Source organism: Myotis lucifugus, unplaced genomic scaffold (genome assembly GCF_000147115.1).
Source record: "Myotis lucifugus unplaced genomic scaffold, Myoluc2.0 scaffold_105, whole genome shotgun sequence".
Classification (NCBI taxonomy): Eukaryota; Metazoa; Chordata; class Mammalia; order Chiroptera; family Vespertilionidae; genus Myotis; species Myotis lucifugus.
The window spans coordinates 311,362-331,473 of NW_005871153.1; the positions used below are offsets into that span (position 1 = coordinate 311,362).

Here is a 20,112-nt window from a genome sequence, read left to right on the forward strand (position 1 = left end):
CCTTTCACTACCCGTCTATTGCCTTCCTCTCTAGGGGAAACCATTATCGTTTTTTTTAAAAAATATATTTTATTGATTTTTTTACAGAGAGGAAGGGAGAGGGATAGACAGTTAGAAACATCGATCAGCTGCCTCCTGCACACCTCCCACCGGGGATGTGCCCATCCCCGCAACCAAGGTACATGCCCTTGACTGGAATCGAACCCGGGACCCCACAGTCCGCAGGTCGACGCTCTATCCACTGAGCCAAACCGGTTAGGGCCCATTACCGTTTTGAGGACACCTTGCCAGTACCCTTTCTATACATTTTTTTTCCTCTTCTGCATATACATACACATATTTTTATTTTTATTTTTTTACAAAAATGACACCTCTTCGCTTTGTAGGTGAGGAAACTAAGTGAAACCTGGAGGGGAGACATGTTGACAAATTTACTGAAGGAAAGTGGACTGGACAATAGTTCATTAGCATCTACCATGTGTCAGACTCTGCACCCAGTGCTTTATTGGTGCGAAGGGTCCTGGTATTTTACTTCTGTTGGATGGGTCCCCGCACTAGGTTAGCTATGCAATTAGTTTAGAGGGTGGGAAGCACGGCGAAAGTCGCTTCGGTGCGATGATGTAGAATTTGTATTTTGATGGGAGCTACAGGAGACTTAGCGGAAGGCTATGGAGCTGCAAAAGAAGAAAAAGAATGTCTTGGGCAGTTGGGTCTGCCAATAAGGCTTGTGAAACTGAAACGCGAAAAGCCTACTACCTGCCAAGCCCGACCATTCCTTCGGAAACCAGAAACCAATGCTGCGTCTAGGAGAACGGCCTGGGAGCTCGGAGAGCAAGGCACCGGAGGCTGCAGAGAAGACCGCGGCCGCAGGCAGCAACGGAACAGCGAACCCGCGGAGCAGGGACCACTCTCGGCGCGCCTGCGAGTGCGCCTGCGCAGACCGAACGGCGAGGTGGGGGAGGGCGGTCTCTGTGTGTGTCTGTGTTGTTGTTCCGCGGCAGGGGGGCGGCGGTAAGATGGCTGCCCACGGGGGCTCCGCGGCGTCCTCGGCGCTGAAGGGGTTAATTCAGCAGTTCACCGCCATCACCGGTAAGAGACGCGGTTACCGGAAGGTGGAGAGTGGGGTCTGGAGCGGGCGGCAGGTCTGCCCCGGGCTGCCCCGTACCTCCCTGCAGTCCTCCCTCGGGCTTTCCCCACCGCTCCCGTCCTCTCTCCCGAGGAAGAGGCGACGACGGCGTCGGGTCTCCGGGTCCAGGCGGCAGACGGCCTCCCCCTCCCCCCACGCACCCCACACCCTGGTTCTCGGTCTCCTCGTCGTGTGGAGGGAGGCTCCCCACCCCCTGTCAGCCCAGACCCGGAGAAGGGGCCGAGCCCCCTCGCCCCCGCCGGCCCAGGGACCTGGGGGCGGTCGAGGTGGGGGGCCGCGCCCGGGCCACCGCCCTCCTCCTTCTTCATCCTCCTCTCTTTGCTGTGCATCCATGGGGTGCAGTGCATCCCCTTCCCTCTTGCCTTCCTGCCTCGGCCAGGTCCTTCTCCCCCTGTCCCTGGCCTGCCCTGCCCTTCTCGGGGCCCCTCGGAACCATCGCTCGTGGCCCTGGAGTGTGTGGGGCCTCCCGTCTTAACGGCGACGCCGGTGGTGTCGGCGGCGCCTTCCCCGATCCCGCGGGATAGGCCGCCCGAGGGGGAGGGGGGCTGAGGAGCGCTTTCAAGACTGAGGTTTTCAGAGAAGAATGAGGGGGACCCCCCCGCCCCCCAACTTAATAGGGAAGGCCCGGTGGAATCCGGGGTGGCGTTTCCCACCTCCCCATAATGAAACCGAGACTGAGACCATGGCGCCGGGGCCTCCTGCTGATAAAATAGGGATGGCGGCAGAAACTTCTTCGAGGGAAAATCAGTTTCTGGATGTCAGTCATCCATCCCCCACACGCTCGGCTTCTCTTTTCCTCTGGGCCCTGGCCAAGGGCACACGCCGAGCCTCTCACCGCCCGGAGGAAAGGCCCTCGGCCATTCTGTGCATTCTCGGGGGCTTGTGTCTCTGATGGTGCTGAACTTTTTTTTGCATGAGTTATTAGAGGGCGGAGCACATGATGAAGTTCTCCGTGGAGTGATTTGAGGGACGCGTTCCTCGTGCGGCGAGTGTGATTTTGCCGTTCGAGTTGGTCGTTTTGGAAGGAGGTCAGAATATTCGTTCTTCTTCCTTAGGAGATCTGTCCTTTATCTGGTCATTTCTTAGAGGCAGAGAACGGCTCCGCTGTTAATGAACGGAGTGTTTGAGAGGTGCAAGGTCTGGTTAAATACGATTTTACGTTGTTTTAAGTCCTGCAGGTTGCATGCAAGTTGCTGTTTTACAATTAAAGCTGGTTTTATTTTGTTGCTCTGCAATAGTAGCTAGGTGATTGGTGCATTAGCCTGTGGGTAGGAAACATCACGCCAGAGTTGGCAAAGTGAAATTTGTAATTAAACTGGGATGAAGAGTGGGATAACTTTACTTAATATTTAAAAATTTTTGTGATTAAAGATGTAATGGATTTCCCAATGGTTAAGCAGATCATTGTTATTGAGAAAATTATTGTGTATATAAGTTAATACAAATTGTTGATTATGTTTATATAGAAAAACCTTTGTAGTGAATCAGATATTGAAGATTATTAATCTTTTATTCAGGTTTTTTAGAGATGGTTTAATATGCTACCTGTTTAATTTCAGTTTTTATGCTATCCTACCACCCCTTAAGGAACTCAGATTGTTTTAACCTCACATTATTTCTTCTAATGCAACATTTTTGTTAGGTATAGACAAAACCTAGAGTGTGGTGAGATGCAGTGACTCACTTAATTGCTTTAATTCTGTTTCTGTCTGCTATCTATATGACTTATTTCTTGGTCACAAGCTTTTTTTTTTTTTTTTTTTGGGTCACAAGCTTTTCTATTTCTGAATCAAGTTGGAGATCTTCAGTAGACTATGGTACAGAAGGCAAAAGGGAAAATACCTTAGATTGTTCTTAATGTATTATGAATTTCTATTAAGTTTTGGGGATTTTTAAACATTTTTTTTTACAAATAGTGATGAACTATTAGAAACATGATTGACTCCATTAGTCTTTTTCATGTATCTTAATAAAATTTGGGGTTCTGACCACATATATTTTTAAATTGTAGTATTTATGGTAAAAGAATATTTGATATTTATTCATTGTTGGATGAATTAAACTGACCTTAAGAGCTTATGCTCTGATTTCAAAAAGATTTTACTTATCTGGAAGCTCAGCATTCTGGTAAAAGCAATACATTTAAAAAAAGTGAGTCTTACCTTTTCTGTAGCATTTAGAAATATAATAGAAAGTTGAAAGAGTTTTAAGTCTTATTTCTCACTAAATAGAACATACCGTTCTGTATGATATGTGAGTATGAAGTAATGACTATGATTTAAAAAATTATTAAAAAGATGTCACAAGCCTTAACCGGTTTGGCTCAATGGATAGAGCGTCGGCCTGCGGACTGAATGGTCCCAGGTTCGATTCCAGTCAAGGGCATGTACCTTGGTTGCGGGCACATCCCCAGTAGTGGGTGTGCAGGAGGCAGCTGATCGATGTTTCTCTCTCATCGATGTTTCTAACTCTCTATCCCTCTCCCTTCCTCTCTGTAAAAAAAATCAATAAAATATATTTAAAAAAGAAAGATATCACAACATGAAATACTTTTGAAAAAGGAAAAACAAGTCCTCTCTCACAACAATATTTATTTTACATTTTATTTTCCAAATTTTGTTTACAGACTTTTCTTATTTTTCTTATTTTTACATTGTGGGACATAGTATACATAATTTAGAATTCTGATTTTTTTTTGTATTTGTTTTTTTTTTTAGTAGAATTCTGAAACTTTTAGTTAACATTACATTTTTTTAATTATCAAACTCTTTGGTGGTGTTTAATACTCACCTGAGGATATTTTTTCCATTGATTTTTAGAGAGAGTGGAAGGGATGGGGAGAGACAGAGAGAGAAACATCAATAGGAGAGAAACAATGGATTGGTTGCCTCCTGCATGCGCAACCGAGATGCGTGCCTTGACCAGGAATTGAACCTGAGATCCTTCAGTCCAAGGATCTTTCAGTCCACTCTAACCATTGAGCAGCTTGCAAGGGCAGTGACCAAACTCTTTGATAAGCAAGTAGCCAAGGGAAATGATGGTCTTTGAATTAATCACATTGAAGTTACATAGAAAACCAGTCATGTTGCTTTATAGGCTACTACATTTTATAACTTGGTATTTCTCATACATGGCCTTGAATGACTGCTGACAATGCAATGTGCAGATCATGTATCATAGAAATGTACACTTGAAGCCTATGTGATTTTATTAACCAATGTCACTCCAATAGGAAGGGAGAGGGGAAGAGAGAGAGAGAAACATTGATGTGAGATTGGTTGCCTTCCATATGCACCCCGACCAGGGATCAAACTGGCAATCTGGGTATGAGCCCTGACCAGGAATTGAACCCAAGACCTTTTGGTACGGGATGATGCTCCAACCAACTAAGCCACACTCGCCAGGGCAATCAGGTTAATTCTTGAGATAAGGGATACACAGACACTATAGGATAGGTAAAAATTAATAGGTAATCAGAAGGTAGACAATATGTGAGGGAAGAGAAAATACTCTGAGAAGACGAGTTTGTTACTATAGAATGCTAAAGCTTTGTGCATAGTAGACATTTATGCACTTAATGAAAGTATAGAACCTCAGTTGTAAAAGAGACCTTAGTTTAATGTTTCTCTAAAGTTGTTGAATGAATATTTGTTACAGAAATTAGGAGCTGGTGTGTGTGGTATTTGGCTTTGTGGCCAATTTCCATTCGTAGTCTTTTCTACAATACATTTCTCTTGGGTATTAAAATGTGTTTAAGTTCTATTTCAGGAAAGGTGGTTGCAAGTGTTCTAGATGTCAAAAGAAAACTCTTTGGGATTTTAAGAACTATTTCAAAAGGTGATAATGACGTTTGAACAGAAATTTTGAGAGGAACTTTTTTTTGGTTGAGTTGTGAATAGAATCTTACTAATAAATTAAGTATTTAGTGATAGACTGCAGTGTGCCAGGCATTGTTCAGATCCAGCAGATAATGCCATGAGCAGGACAGAATGTTTGTCCTCAAAAAGCTTAAAGATTAACGGAAATACAGACACATACATCAGTATTGTAACATAGCGGGGAAATGGTAAGGTTCACAAAAGCGGGAGGTCAAGAAAGGCTTCTCAGAAGAAATAACTTCTTAGCTAAAACCTAGAGGAGAGCCCTGGGCCAGGTAGCTCAGTTGGTCAGAGCGTTGTCCCGATACACCAAGGTTGGGGGTTCTATCCCCGGTCAGGGCACATACAGGAATCAACCAATGAATACATGAATAAGTAGAACAACAAATCTCTCTCTCTCAAATTAATAAATAAAAATAAAAAAATAAAATAAAACCTAGAGAGGAGATATTCCTAGCAGGAGGGACATGTGCAGAAGCCTGGAGGAGATAGGGGCAGGCATCCTATCTAATAAAAGAGAAACATGGTAATTAGCGTACGACTGCTACCCTTCCCATTGGCTAATCAGGGCGATATGCAAATTAACTGCCAGCCAAGATGGTGGTTAACCGCCAACCAAGATGGCGGCTAATTTGCATATGTAGGCACAATGCTGGGAGGCGAAAGGGAAAGAACGGAAGAAGCCCCCTGCCACTGACGGTGATCGGAAACCCAGGGGGGAGCTAAGAGCCGGGAGCAGGGCAAAGGCGGCCCTGGGGGCTGCCTTTGCCCTGCCCCCCAGCTGTGATCAGAGAACCAGGCGCCTTTGCCGCCCCCGCCAGTGATAGCGGGAAGCAGGGGTGGAGCCAGCAATGGGAGCTGGTCAGGGACGGAGCCGGCAGTCTGGGGAGCTAGGGATCCCTTCCCCAGGCCTAAAGCCTTGGCCAAAGACATTAGGCCTGGGCAGGGGTGGAGCCTGCAATCGTGGGGAGCTGGGGTCCCCTACACAGACCTAACGCCTTGGCCAGAGGCGTTAGGCCTGGGCAGGGGCGGAACCAGCCATCGCAGGGAGCAGGGGCGGAGTCAGCGATCCTGGGCAGCTGGGGGTCCCCTGCCCAGGCCTAAGGCCTCGGCCAGAGGCGTTAGGCATGGGCAGGGGCGGAGTCAGCAATCGTGAGCAGCTGGGGGTCCCCTGCCCAGGCCTGACACCTCTGCTGGAGGCCTCAGGCCTGGGCAAGGGGCCGATCCAGTGATCGGCGATCGGAGGCTGATGAGGGTCAACTCCTGGCCGAGGCATAAGGCCTGGGCAGGGGGCTGAGCGGGCAATAGGAGGGGGCTGGGGGTCCCCTGCCCAGGCCTGATGCCTGGGCCAGAGGCATCAGGCCTGGGTGGGGGGCAGAGCTGGTGATTGGGGGGATATGAGGGTCCCCTTGCCCAGGCCTGAAGCCTGGGTCAGAGGCGTCAGGCTTGGGCGGGGGGTGGAGCAAGCGATCAGAAGGAGATGGGGGTCCCCTGCCCAGGCATGATTCCTGGGCCAGAGGCATCAGGCCTGGGCGGGGGTCAGAGCCAGTGATCGGGGGGAGATGGAGGTCCCCTGTCCAAGCCTGACACCTCTGGCGGAGGCGTCAGGCCTGGGCAAGGGGGGCCAATCAAGCGATGGAAGGGTGATGGGGGTCAACGCCTCTGACCGAGGCATCAGGCCTGGGCGAGGGCGGAGCCGGTGATCAAGGGGAGAGGGGGGTCCCCTGCCCAGGCCTGAATCCTGGGCCAGAGGCATCAGGCCTGGGCGGGGGGCAGAACCAGTGATCGGGGGGAAATGAGGGTCCCCTGCCCAGGGCTGACACCTCTGGCAGAGGCATCAGGCCTGGGCAAGGGGCCGATCCTGCGATTGGAGGGTGATGGGGGTCAACGCCTGAGGGTTCCCAGTATGTGAGAGGGGGCAGGCTGGGCTGAGGGACACTCCCCACCCCCCCCCCCCAGTGCACGAATTTCGTGCACGCGGGCCCCTAGTATATACAGAAACAAGAAAGCAGAGACCATAGGTTTAGGGAATTGATAATTCCAAATGAGTAGAGCATAGCTAGTGGGAGATGCAATAAATGGAGCTGAATAGATTAATTGGGTGCCAGATTAGGAGGGGCCTTAACCCATGTTAAGAAATCTTCCATTTATTCTGAGTGTAGTGGGAATCAATGAAGTTTTTATTTTTTTTCTTTATATAGCAACATTTTTATAAAAACTAAGAAATAATATATGTGGGGATTTACTTTATGTAGTGTATACCAAATGTAATATCCTCTCCCCCACCCTAGGGACTGGAATCCTTATTTTATAAATCTGATATCTGACCTTCATTTACTAGTTTATAATCCATGAAGTTGTTGTTGTTGTTTTAAATGAGATTAAATGTTCCATTTTTAAAAAAAAATTTTTCTTTTTGGTAATCTTAACCTGAGGATATTTTTCCATTAATTTTTAGAGAGAGCGGAAGGGAGGGTAAGAGACAGAGAGAAAAGAAACATGGATGTGAGAGAGACACATTGATTGGTTGCCTCCTGCATATACCCTGACCAGGAGTGGGCATGGAGCCTGCAACCGAGGTACGTGCCCTTGACCAAAATCGAATCTGGACTCTTCGGTCCGCAAGCTGATGCTCTATCCACTGAGCCAAACTGGTTAGGGCTAATCCATGATGTTTTAATTAGGGGAGTGACTTAATCAGATTTGGATGTTTTAGAAAGAGCTACTTGCCATAGTGGAGAAGAGGCAGGCATAGAGATCAGAAGACTGCTGCATTAGTGCAGGAAAGACAAACTGGTGTCCTGAAGTAAATTAGTGGCAGAGAAGTAGACTCTTAAAGATATGGGAAGAGTCAGAGGAGTCAGAATGAAGTTTAGGATTCTGTTTTGGACATCTAGGTACATAATGCTGCCATTTATGAAGGTGTGGGATAGAAGTTTGGGTGGGGAGAAGATGATTAGTTCACTGTTAGGTTAGTTGCTGCCTGTGGGACTTGAAATTGGAATTGTTTAATAAGCAAATGAGTATTTGGGTCTGGAAGGAGTAGTGATTGAGGAGTCAGTCATATTGATGGCAATTGAAACTAAAAGTGGATGGCAGCTTGCCAGGGGAGAGTGTAGTGTGAGAAAATATTAGGCTCTAGAATGCAAAGCTGAAGGAACACTAACATCTGACACAGACTGCAAAGATAAACCAAAGATGGAGAAAAACCAGGATAGTGTGATGGTACTTTCAGCATCAGGAGTATGGAAATACCTCAAATATATAGGTACTTTAGGAAACCAGAAATCATCTATACATATAAAAGGCTAATATGCTAAGTGTCCGACCGTCTGACCAGTCACAATGATGCGCACTGACCACCAGCGGGCAGACGCTCACCGCAGGAGCTGCTGAATTGCAGTGACTTGGCAGCAGCAGTTCTCGGGTGATGCACCCTGAAACCAGAGAGGAGGGAGCCTGATTCTTTGCGGGGCTGCACAATTCTACCTTCGGCCGTGGCTTATGTTGTTGCTGGGGACTGTTGGCCCTGAATCTGGTTTACTGCACACTTGCGTTTGCATTTCACATCATATATGACAGCAACTTTGCAGAGTGCCCTCTTGCATTCTGGGACTCCTCAGGGGATGTTGGAGAACCGGTATCAGCCCGATGCCCGCAGGCCAGGCCAAGGGACACCACCTGCCAGAGGGACCCCCGCTCACTCTGCAGATGCCAGGGAGAGACTGCGGGAGGTTGGCTCCAGGGTGTGTCTGGCCCATCTCACCTTCTAATTAGTTTCCTTTCAATGTGCATGAATCAGTGCACTGGGTCACTAGTCTATATATATATAAAAGTCTAATATGCCCAGTGTCTGTCCAGGTAATGACATCACTTAGCAACGCCTGGCTTCCTCTCCCTGGCGACTAGCCTCCTTGGAGTTTCTTCAGCACAGGAGCACTTGCTTTATAGCCAGGTGGAAGCATTTTACACTGTAACCAAATGTCTGTAAAGTGTTTTCTGTGCCTCATCTCATTTTTTCCTCACAGAAGTCCTGGAGTAGGTAGATAGGAGACTCAGTGGAATCCTATTTTCATTTCATTAGCTGGAAAACGGAGATTTAGAAAGCTTAGAAATTTGACCTGACTGAAAAGAAATAAGAAATGGTGGACCTTGAAAATGACTTCAAGTTTTCTCACTGCGCAGAATATAGTCAAAAACTGCTACAGTTAAATATTTTACCCTTTGTTCTCCCTGAGTGATCTACAATAATCTGCTTCGTGTTTATATTTACTTCTATGTTGCTGACAATTACCTGAAAGAGAAGTTGGGGTGCTTCACTGGGCTGGGAAAAGTTTAGCTGCATCAGAAAGCAGGTCTAATTAAGCAACTTTATTCTATATAAAAGGCTAAGTTGACTCGTGCATGCACAATACATATAAAGCTCTCGCTGGCACCAATCTCAAGTGTGTGTTCTGTCTTGTCAATCGTGACTTTGGTTGACACTTCTGTTATAGAGAAAGGGTCAATAGCGATATTGAAATATTTCTGCTAATTAAGTTCCTTTCAATGTGCACGAATTTGTGCACTGGGCCACTAATAGAATATAAGTATATTCCGTATTTTTTTTGGTTTGAGCTGGATGATATTCTTAGAAACCATTTCAACCCATTTCTGAGTTAATCAAATGAGACATTAAAGACCCATAAAAGAAAACTGACTTAGGTCAGTGCTTCTCAAATTTATTTGTAGAAAAGGACTTAAAAAAAAATTTCAATCTTCATGGACCAAAACTTTTGTAAAAAAACATTAAAAAATAATTGCTTGAACATGAAATAAAGATAGGCAATGTATTTCTTATTAGATGTGGACATTTTTGTTTTTTTGTTGTTTTCAGGGATGAAATAAAATATATTATTTGTACTTAAAAAAAAAGGTAGGCAACATATAAGCCCACTATTTTAAAATTAAGAAAAAGTTTGCATACAATAAAATCTATCCTTTTTAGTGTATAGTTATGAGTTTTGATAAGCACATACAATCATGTAACTGTGAGATATACAATAGTTCTAGTATCATTCTCAAAAAATTCCTCCTGCCCCTTTGTAGCCTAACCCCTCCCCCCACCTGTAGCCTAATCTTTTTGTCTATTGTTTTTCCTTTCCAGAATGTGACATAAATGTAAACACAATATTTAACCTTTTGAGTCTGGCTTCTTTCACTTAGCATACTATATTTGAAATTCATTCATGTTGTTGTGGTACGAATAGTTCCTTTTTATTGGTGAGTAGTATACCATTGTATGAATATACTACCATTTGTTTATCCATTCATTAAATGATTGACTAATTGTGTTGTTTCCAGTTTGGGGGTTATAAAGCTGCTAAAAACATTAGTGTATAAGTGTTTGAATATAAGTTTTATTTCCCTTTGGATAAATACAGAGGAATGGGCTTATTGGATCATATATAACTAAGAAATTGCCAAATAGGTACATAACTAAGAAATTGCCAAACAGTTTTCCAAAGTCATGATTACCATTTTACATTCCCATCGGCAATGTATGAGAGTTCCAGTTGCCCATTTGGTACTTTTAATTTTTTGTAGCTGTTTTAATAGGTGCCTAATGGTATGACATTGAGCTGTGTGTTTTTGTTTTTTCTTAAAATGTTTTTTTATTGCCTTGACCCGTTTGGCTCAGTGGATAGAGCGTTGGCCTGCCGACTGAAAGGTCCCAGGTTCGATTCTGGTCAAGGGCATGTACCTTTGTTGCGGGCACATATCCCCAGTAGGGGGTGTGCAGGAGGCAGCTGATTGATGTTTCTCTCTCATCAATGTTTCTAACTCTCTATCTCTCTCCCTTCCTCTCTGTAAGAATTCAATAAAATATATTTTTTTAAAAATGTTTTTTTTATTGATTTTACTGAGAGAGGAAAGGAGAGGGAGAGAGAGAAACATTGATGTAAGAAAGGAACATTAATTGGCTGCCTCCTGCATGCCTCCCACTGTGGATCGAGCCTGCAACTGGGCTGAGTTCCCTCATGGGGGAAGCAACCGGTGACCTTTTGGTGCATGGGACAGCGTTCCTCAACCAACTGAGCCACACTGGCCAGGGCGGCATTGTGGTTTTAATTTGCATTTCCCTAGTGATTAATAATATGGGTCATTTTTTCATCTGATAATTTGCCATCCATAAATCTTTCAAGACCCAACTATTTATTTATTTTAATCCTCACCTGAGGATATTTGATATTTTTCCATTGATTTTCAGAGAGTGGAAGAGAGAGGGAAAGACACAAGAGAGAAACATTGATATGAAACACATTGATCGGTTGCCTCCTTACACGCACCCCGGGGAGGAGCCTGCAACCGAGGAATGTGCCCTTGACTAAAATCAAACCTGGGACCCTTCAGTCCACAGGCTGATGCTCTATCCACTGAGTCAAACCAACTAGGGCTCAAGCCCCAACTTTTTAATTATTAGATTCAACAGACATAAAATTACTCTGTTGCTGTAAAGGTTTTTAAATTCTTACACTGGAATTTCTGTTTTTATTTTGTCATGGGCTAGTGATGGGTAGCTCTTCTGCACTGGTCTAGGTAATGGTGGAACAGGGACTAGAACTCTGCTTTCTTTACTCCCAGGCCCATCCATTTTCCTCCATGTTACCACTTTTCCTCTCTATAGGCTCCTTTTGTTGACCCAGATAAAATTCGCTTTGTTTAATTATTTCATTCCCCTTAACTTAATATCTCATTCCTCTTGTACTTAATAAATTTAGTTTTCTGCATATAAGGTTATTTTTTCTTTTAATGTTTTGCTTAAGAACTCCAGGATGGGAGACTGATGAGGAGGTTAAATGTTCACCTTATTTCTTACAACTGTTACCCACTCCCATTTCCTTGATGGGCAGTTTAGTTTACTGTGTTATCAATTCTGGGGGAAATGTAGGGACACACAAAAAGTAACCTCTTTGTGTCTCTATCATTTCTGTGCTCTATCCCTCTGGGTCAAGAGGGGGTCTGTAGAGGAATTTCCTTCCTTCCTTTCCTTTTTTCTTCCTTTTCAACTCTGTGACTGCTATACGTTGGTTCCTTGATAGTAGTGAAGAGACTGTTCTTTGGGCACTGAAAGTAGAGACGAGACTAGACATAAGGTACTACTAAGTCTTGATTCTTCCAGCTGTGGTAGAGACAGGGACTGCATTATAGGTTTGGGGCTACTTCCTGTATCATCATTAATGGAGAGAGAGTGTGAACTAAGAGGCAGCAGGGAGGAAATAGCCACTGATAAATTGTGTGCCACAAGCTGAGTTAAATAATGTTATTTTGGTGCCATTAGCAAACTTAAAAGAGATGGAAGGAAAAAAGATAAGGGATAAATAAAAAGGGTACATGTGTTGAGAAACAGTAAAGTGGGATTCTTGCCATGGGTTATGGATTGTGTCCCTCCTCCCCCCAAATTCATATTTTGAAATCCTAACACCTAATGTGATGGTATCAGGTGGCGGAGGCTTTGGGGAGGTGATTAGGTCATGAGGATAGAGCCCTCATGAATGGGATTAGTGTCCTTAAAAAAGAAAACCCAGAGAGTTCTTTTGTCCCTGCCAGTGTGAGGACACAGTGAGAAGATAGCTGTCTATGAAGGAGGATGTGGGCCTGTACCACACACCAAATCTGCTGGAGCCTTTATCTTGGACTACCCAGCTTCCAGAACTGTGAAAAAAATATTTTTTGTTTAAACCACCCAGTCTGTAGTATTTTTTAAAAAATATATTTTTTTATTGATTTCAGAGAGGAAGGGAGAGGGAGAGAGTGAAAGAAACATCAGTGAGAGAGAATCATTCATCAGCCGACCCCTGCACGCCCCCTACTGGGGATCAAGCCTGCAACCTGGGCGTGTGCCCTGATCAGGAATCAAACCGTGACCTCCTGGTTTATGACTTGATGCCTAACTACTGAGCCATACCGGCCAGGCTATCGTATTTTTATTATAGCAGTCTGAACAAACTAAGAACACTGGGTTAGATTAAGCTATTCTGCTTAATCTCAAAAGAAGCCTATTTAATCAAGTTTCCAGATAATTTAAATCTGCAAACTTATTAGTCCCCCCTTTAAAAAATATATTTTTTTATTCTGAATATAATAAGATAGTTCAATTTTTTTCAGCTGACCCATCAAAAATTGTTATTAACACTTAACATATAGGTAAAACTTGTAACTATCACTGTTCCTTTCCCCTATGTCCGTGGCCGGCAAACCGGCTCTTCCACAAAATACTGACTTCTGTGCATGGGCCACAAAGTTTCAATTGCACTGTACGTGCGCGCCTGCACGTGGTATTTTGTGGAAGAGCCACACTCAAGGGGCCAAAGAGCCGCGGTTTGCCGGCCACGGGGCTAGGGCAACTATTTGTTGCATAGGACTATTCCATCCATTGCAGAAGATTTAGCACTTGTATTAGTTTCCTGTGGCAGCTGTAACAAATTACCACAAACTGCATGGCTTAACACATTTATTTTCACAGTTTTGGAGGCCAGAAGTCTGTAATGAAGGCATGTGGAGTCTTTGGGGGAAGATGGACATTTTTGAACCTACTACATCACCCTTAGCTTCTCTCCACTAAATGCCAGTAATGCCCCTCACCCCCAATAATGAAACACCAAAAGTGGTCTTTCACATTACTAAATGTCTCTACTACTTCTGGACCTTAAGAACTGCTGGTACTTTTAATTATCTTTCAGTTATCTTCTGTTTCTAAAATGATACGCTAAGTCAGCGGTTCTCAACCTGTGGGTCGCGAACCCTTTGGTGGTCGAACGACCCTTTCACAGGGGTCGCCTAAGACCATCCTGCATATCAGATATTTACATTACGATTCATAACTAGCAAAATTAAAGTTATGAAGTAGCAACGAAAATAATTTTATGGTTGGGGTCACACCATGAGGTACTGTATTTAAAGGGCCAGATGGTTGAGAACCACTGCACTAAGTGATGCAACAAGTGATACACTAAGAATGACTGATTATGGTACAGATAATTTGCCTTTATTTAATAAAATAAATGGTGTACTATAGATAGGATGGGAATCTGGGCCTCTAGTATTGACACTATCTGCCCGCCAAATCTCACAAATCCTATTTTAATCTATAGTTCAATAGACCTATGAACCTTGAAAATTTTGAAATACTTAATATACTTTTAAGTTTTCTGCTTTCGTATATTAACTCTTTTTTTTTTAATAATTGTTGTTCCACTTATTTATGCATTATTGGTTGAATTTTTTTTTAATCCTCACTCAAGGATATGTTTTTTTATTGATTGTTAGAGAAAGAGGAAGGGAGAGGAGAGAGAGAAACATTGATCAGTTGCCTGCTATACAAGCCCTGACTGGGGATCAAACCCGCAATAACACTTCAACCAACTGAGCTACCTGGCCAGGGCTGTATATCAAGCTCTTGATGCTTCTCAGTTGTACTGGAATGTTGTTTAGTTGCCACAAATTTTGGAGCAGATCCCTTTCATATATCATTTTATATTTTATCCATAACATTCACTTTTTTCTAGAGTAATATTCTTTTTGCTTTTTTTTATTGCATTCCTACTTTTTAAAAAACGTATGTTTAGCTTTTGGCTCCTACTCTCACAGCCATTGCAGTACATTGAGCTCCATGGAGACAGCACTGGGGTAAGTGCGAGTTGGATGAGCACTGAGGAAAAATAATTAAACATGGGCAAAGGAGATCCTAAGGCACGAGAGGCAGAATGTCATCATATGCTTTCTTTGTGCGAACTATCTGGATGGAGCACAAAGATGAAGCACCCAGATGCTTCAGTCAACTTCTCAGAGTTTTCTAAGTTCTCAGAGAGTTTGAAGATTATGTCTGCTAAAGAGAAAGGAAAATTTGAAGACATGGCAAATACGACCCATTATGAAAGAGTAATGAAAACTTACATCCCTCCTAAAGAGGAGACAAAAAAGAAGTTCAAGGATCCCAATGCACTCAAGAGGCCTTCGGCCTTTTTCTTGTTTTGTTCTGAGTATACCCCAAAATCAAAGGAGAGCATCCTGGCCTATCCATTGGTGATGCTGCAAAAAAGCTGGGAGAGATGTGGAATAACACTGCTCTGCTGCAGGTGACAGGCCTGGTGAAAGGAAGGCTGCTAAGCTGAGGGAGAAATACAAGCTAAAGGAAAGCCTTATGTGGCAAAAAGGGAGTCATCATGGCTGAAAAAAGCAAAAATAAAGGAAGAGGAAGAAAATGAGGAAGATGATAATGATGAATGTTAGTTCTAGTGCAGTTTTTTCTTGTCTATAAAGCATTTAATCCCTTTGTACACAACTCCTTTTTTAAAGAAAAAAAGTGTAAGGCGTGTAAGGTTTGTTTTTAAACTTTTTTTTTTTTTTTTTTTTATAGTTAACACACTACTGAATGTGTCTTTAGATAGTCCTGTCCTGGTGGTATTTTCAGTAGCCACTAATCTTGCCTGGTGCAGTATGCAGAACAAATTAGTTATATATGGGCGATATGCAAATTAACTGCCAACCAAGATGGCGGCCGGCAGCCAGGCAGCTGAAGCGAACAGGAGGCTTGCTTGCTCCAGTGATGGAGGAAGCCAAGGTTCCCCGCCTGCCGCTGCCGGCCTCTGAGCTGCACTCTAAGAAACAATGTTGCAATTATAGAAGCTAAACAAACCCCAGAAACCTGCTTTCAGCCAGCCGGGCCTCAGAGCTGGAGCTGCAACAGTGTTTCAATTATAGAAGCCAAACAAACCCAGATACCTGCTTTCAGCAGCCGAGGTCTCAGAGCTGGAGCCGAGCCTCAGAGCTAATGCCGGCTCCCAGCTCCAGTGACAGCCATAGAAGGTAAATAAATGCCAATTCTTGTGCACCGGGCCTCTAGTATGGAATAATTGTTGTTCTGTTAACTGAATACCACTGTGTAATTGCAAAAAAAGTTTGCAGCTATTTTGTTGACATTATGAATGCTTTTAAGTAAATACAGTTGTTTTTTTAATGAAAAAAAAAGTAACATGAGTGAAACACATGTTCATAGCATCAGATGAATGAGGGAAAGAAAACTGATGGCCTGGAGAGCAAGATAGCTCAGTTGGTTAGAGCAGTATCTCAATATGCCAAGGTTGCAGGTTCAATCCCAGGTCAGGGCACATACAGGAGTCAACCAATGAATGCATGAATAAATGGAACAACAAATCAATGTTTCTTTTTCTCTAAAATCAATTTTAAAAAAAGAAAACTGAAATGTCTTACTCTGTTTATTATCTGACAGTGTGGATCTCCATAAGCTATACAAAAATACTTCCAGTGTTTTTCATTTGTCATTGATATATATCTTGAGTACCATATAATTTGGGGCAGTCTTTTTATTTTTTTTTATTTGCCAGCAAGGAGTTGCACCGAGTTATTTTAATGTGAATTTTCTTAATCTACTTCATGAAGTTGGTAACATCCCCATTTTATAACTGAGGAAACAGGGCTAAATAAATTAGTAACTATCTCAAAGCAATACAACTAGTGAATGACAGAACTAGGATTCAAACTCAGGTTTATCTGAGTACTATCCAGGCTCATAATGTTTATACTATCTATAACTCCCTAGCCAGAGAACAGAAGAAAATATGAAGAATGTTTTCTCTTCATTACTGGGTATAGGACTGGCCAGAGGGAGAATTTTGACACCTTCATTCCAGTTGTTTGGTATCTTTTCCCCATGGTACCTTGTGTCTTTTTGATGCTCTAAGTATACCTCTTCCTTGTCGGACCCCCCAGGTCCCCACATGTGCCCTGACCAGGCCAGGTATCAAATCTGCAACCCAGGTACCTGCTCTTGCCTGGGAATTGAAACCGAGACCCTTCCCTTTGGTGCTCAGAGCCAGGGCTCTAACCACTTATGGCCAGGGCGTAAGTTTATAGTTTTAAAAAGGATGTCTGCTTACCCAAATTAATCTCTTTAATCAGGGTTGGGAGATGCCCATATAAGGCCTGAGAAATCATTTGGTCTGGCCCTGCTATGTCATTAGGGATGAATTAATTAAATGTTTGACCAAATATAGCAGGTTAATTTTAAGTTGATAATAAGTTTTTTTTTATTATTATTGATTTCAGAGAGGGAGGGAGAGGGAGAGAGTGATAGAAACATTAATGATGAGAGAGAATCATTGATTGGCTGCCTCCTGCACCCCCCACACTGGGGATCGAGCCTGCAACCCAGACATGTGCCCTGACCGGGAATTGAACCGTGACTTCCTGGTTCATAGGTTGACACTCTACCACTGAGCCATGTTAGCCAGGCTAAGCTGATAATTTTGTATGGCCTTCGAATGATGTAATAAATATCCAAATGGCCCTTGGCAGAAAAAAGGTTCTCCACCCCTGTCTTAAATGGTATTCATTTTAGGCAGCATAATAAAGTGAAAAAAATTTAGGCAGTTAAGAAAAGACTTGGGATAGGCAGACCATATTGTTGACAGGCTACTTTCCTTGAGGATTGACTTAACAAGTTTTTGATTTTTCATAGCATCTTTTATATCACAACTCACAAATTCTCTTGATGGTTCCCATTTAGTGGCATTGGAGTTATGATAGTTGGAGGGTAGTGGACAGCAACTATTTGTATGCTGTGGTCATTTTTAAGTTGAATTTCCGTATGAACAAATAAATTTACAAAGGAGCAAAAGCAGCCAGCATTGGTTGCTATTGTGGTAGAAGGGAATTTCAGTGTCCATCAGCATGTTCTTTGTGCTTTTTGTGGTGCTTTAGTACAATGTGAGTACACAAGGACAAGAGACAAAATGGTATGAACTCAGTAAATTCTATGGAAAAAAAAAAAGAGATCAACACATGCCTTGAGAAGCTAGCTTTAGGGTTCATTATGAGGCAAGTGTAACAGTTCATGATCTCTGTGCTAGAACAAGCTTCCAGAGCAGTCTACCTATAGCAACATTTTAACTTTGAGAAGCTGCTGTGTAGATAAGTAAACGAAAATGGTGGAGTACAATAGACACTGAACTTTTAGATTAGCATTTAAGAAGTATAATAATACAGCACAGTATAACTGGACATGGTGTAAAAATATTAGGGAAGTATTGAAAATCTCAGGTTTTCTGACAAATGGAAGTGCATGATTCTTAAAATTATTCACTGAATTTGTGCTGCTTTTGTCCCAATGGTTTGTACTTAATTATCTAACATAAAGTTGGTTATTGGGCTATGTGAACTTCTCTTTCCCTTTGTTGACCTTAAAAATAAAAGTTATTTTTCCAGCATAAATGGGTTTATTTGGGAACAGCAGATACTTGCAGTTTGGGACAAGCATGCCATAGCAAAAGCCACAGGCAAGTGCAACAAACAGGAAAGTTATTTTATGGAGAAAAAGGAGAAAGTTGAGAGGGGTTGTTTTGAAAGTCCGTTGGAGAAAAGCAATAAATAACTCAGGAAGATGACAGTTCAAGGACATGAAGATTTTTTGTTGGCAGAGTTGCTGTGGTAATCAATTTTTTAAAAAATTTATCTTTATTGTTGAAAGTATTACAGATGTGCCCCTTTCCCCCACACCCCATAGACCAGCCGTGGGCAAACTACGGCCCGCGGGCCGGATCCGGCCCGTTTGAAATGAATAAAACTACAAAAAAAAAAAAGACTGTACCCTTTTATGTAATGATGTTTACTTTGAATTTATATTAGTTCACACAAACACTCCATCCATGCTTTTGTTCCGGCCCTCCGGTCCAGTTTAAGAACCCATTGTGGCCCTTGAGTCAAAAAGTTTGCCCACCCCTGCCATAGACCCTCCTCCACCCTGCACCTCCCTCCGAGGGCCTACCACACTATTGTCTGTGTCCAAGGGTTATGCATATAGGCATATAGTTCTTTGGTTAATCTCTTCCCACTGCCCCACCCCGGTAATCGATTTCTTATAGGAGATGCAATGTGCAATGTACATGTTTTCCTGTTGAAGATTTCTTTTTGTTGTTATTATTTGTTTGTTTTTGTTAATCTTCACCCAAGGATATTTTTCCACCGATTTTTCAGTGAGAGTGGAAGGGAGGGGGGAGAGACACACAGAGAGAGAAAGAAAGAGAGAGAGAGAGAGAGAGAGGGAGAGAGAGAGAAATATCAATGTGAGAGAGAGACATCAATTGGTTGCCTTCTGCATGTGCCATGTGCCCTGACTGGCACTGGGGATGGAGCCTGCAACCGAGGTACATGTCTTTGACCTGAATTGAACCCGGGACCCTTCAGTCCGTAGGCCGACGCTCTATCCACTGAGCCAAACCGACTAGGGCTCTTTTTTAAAAGAAAAGTTTTTATTGATTTTAGAGAGAGGGAGAGAGAGATAGAAACATCCATCTGCTGCCTCCTGCATGCCGCCCCCACTGGGGAGCAAACCAATAATCTGGTCATATGCCATGGCTGGAATCCAACCAGTGACCTCTTGGTGCATGGGACAACACTAAACCAACTGAGCCACTCTGAGCAGGGCTGTTGAAGATTTCTTTTGTTGGAGTCTGTAATAGACAATTCTTCTTGTAATTGACATGGAGTGGTATGTGTGAGAGTTCCCCCTTCTGGCCTCCCAATTCCACTTTAGTGCGGTTTTCTTTATTAATTTTTATACCCTTAAAAAGTTGCATTTGTTTTTGGGATTTCATTTCTGTGAAGTGTGTTTTCTGATGTTGAGAATGTAAGTTTGTACATACTAGAATTTGAGAACGTTTGGTTTAGCTTGATTGAGAACTTAAAAGATAACTAGCATGAGGCCCTAGCCGGTTTGGCTCAGTGGATAGATTGTCAGCCTGTGGACTGAAGGGTCCCAGGTTCGATTCCGGTTGCAGGCTCCTGGGCCTGGTTGGGGTGCATGCAGGAGGCAACCAATTGATGTGTCTCTCTTACATCGATGTTACTCTCTGTCTCTCCTCCCTTCCACTCTCTAAAAATCAATGGAGTCCAGCCTGGTGTGGCTCAAGGGTTAAACATCGACCCAGGAACCAAGAGATCACTGGTTTGATTCCTGGTCAGGGCACATGCCCAGGTTGTGGGCTCGATCTCCAGTAGGGGGCGTGCAGGAGACAGCCAATCAATGAT

General features: G+C 43.3%; 1 protein-coding gene across 2 annotated transcripts in view; it reads left to right on the forward strand.

The window, feature by feature from the left end:
* Positions 1–965: 965 nt before the first annotated feature.
* The window catches only part of UBXN7 (UBX domain protein 7), a 77,934-nt gene continuing 58,787 nt past the window's right edge, over positions 966–20,112 (forward strand). For both annotated transcript variants that reach the window (XM_006092809.3, XM_023757311.1), the window contains exon 1: positions 966–1,089. In XM_006092809.3, coding sequence (XP_006092871.1) covers positions 1,017–1,089 — 73 coding nt within the window. In that variant the 5' untranslated portion in view covers positions 966–1,016. The remainder of the gene's footprint in view (positions 1,090–20,112) is intronic.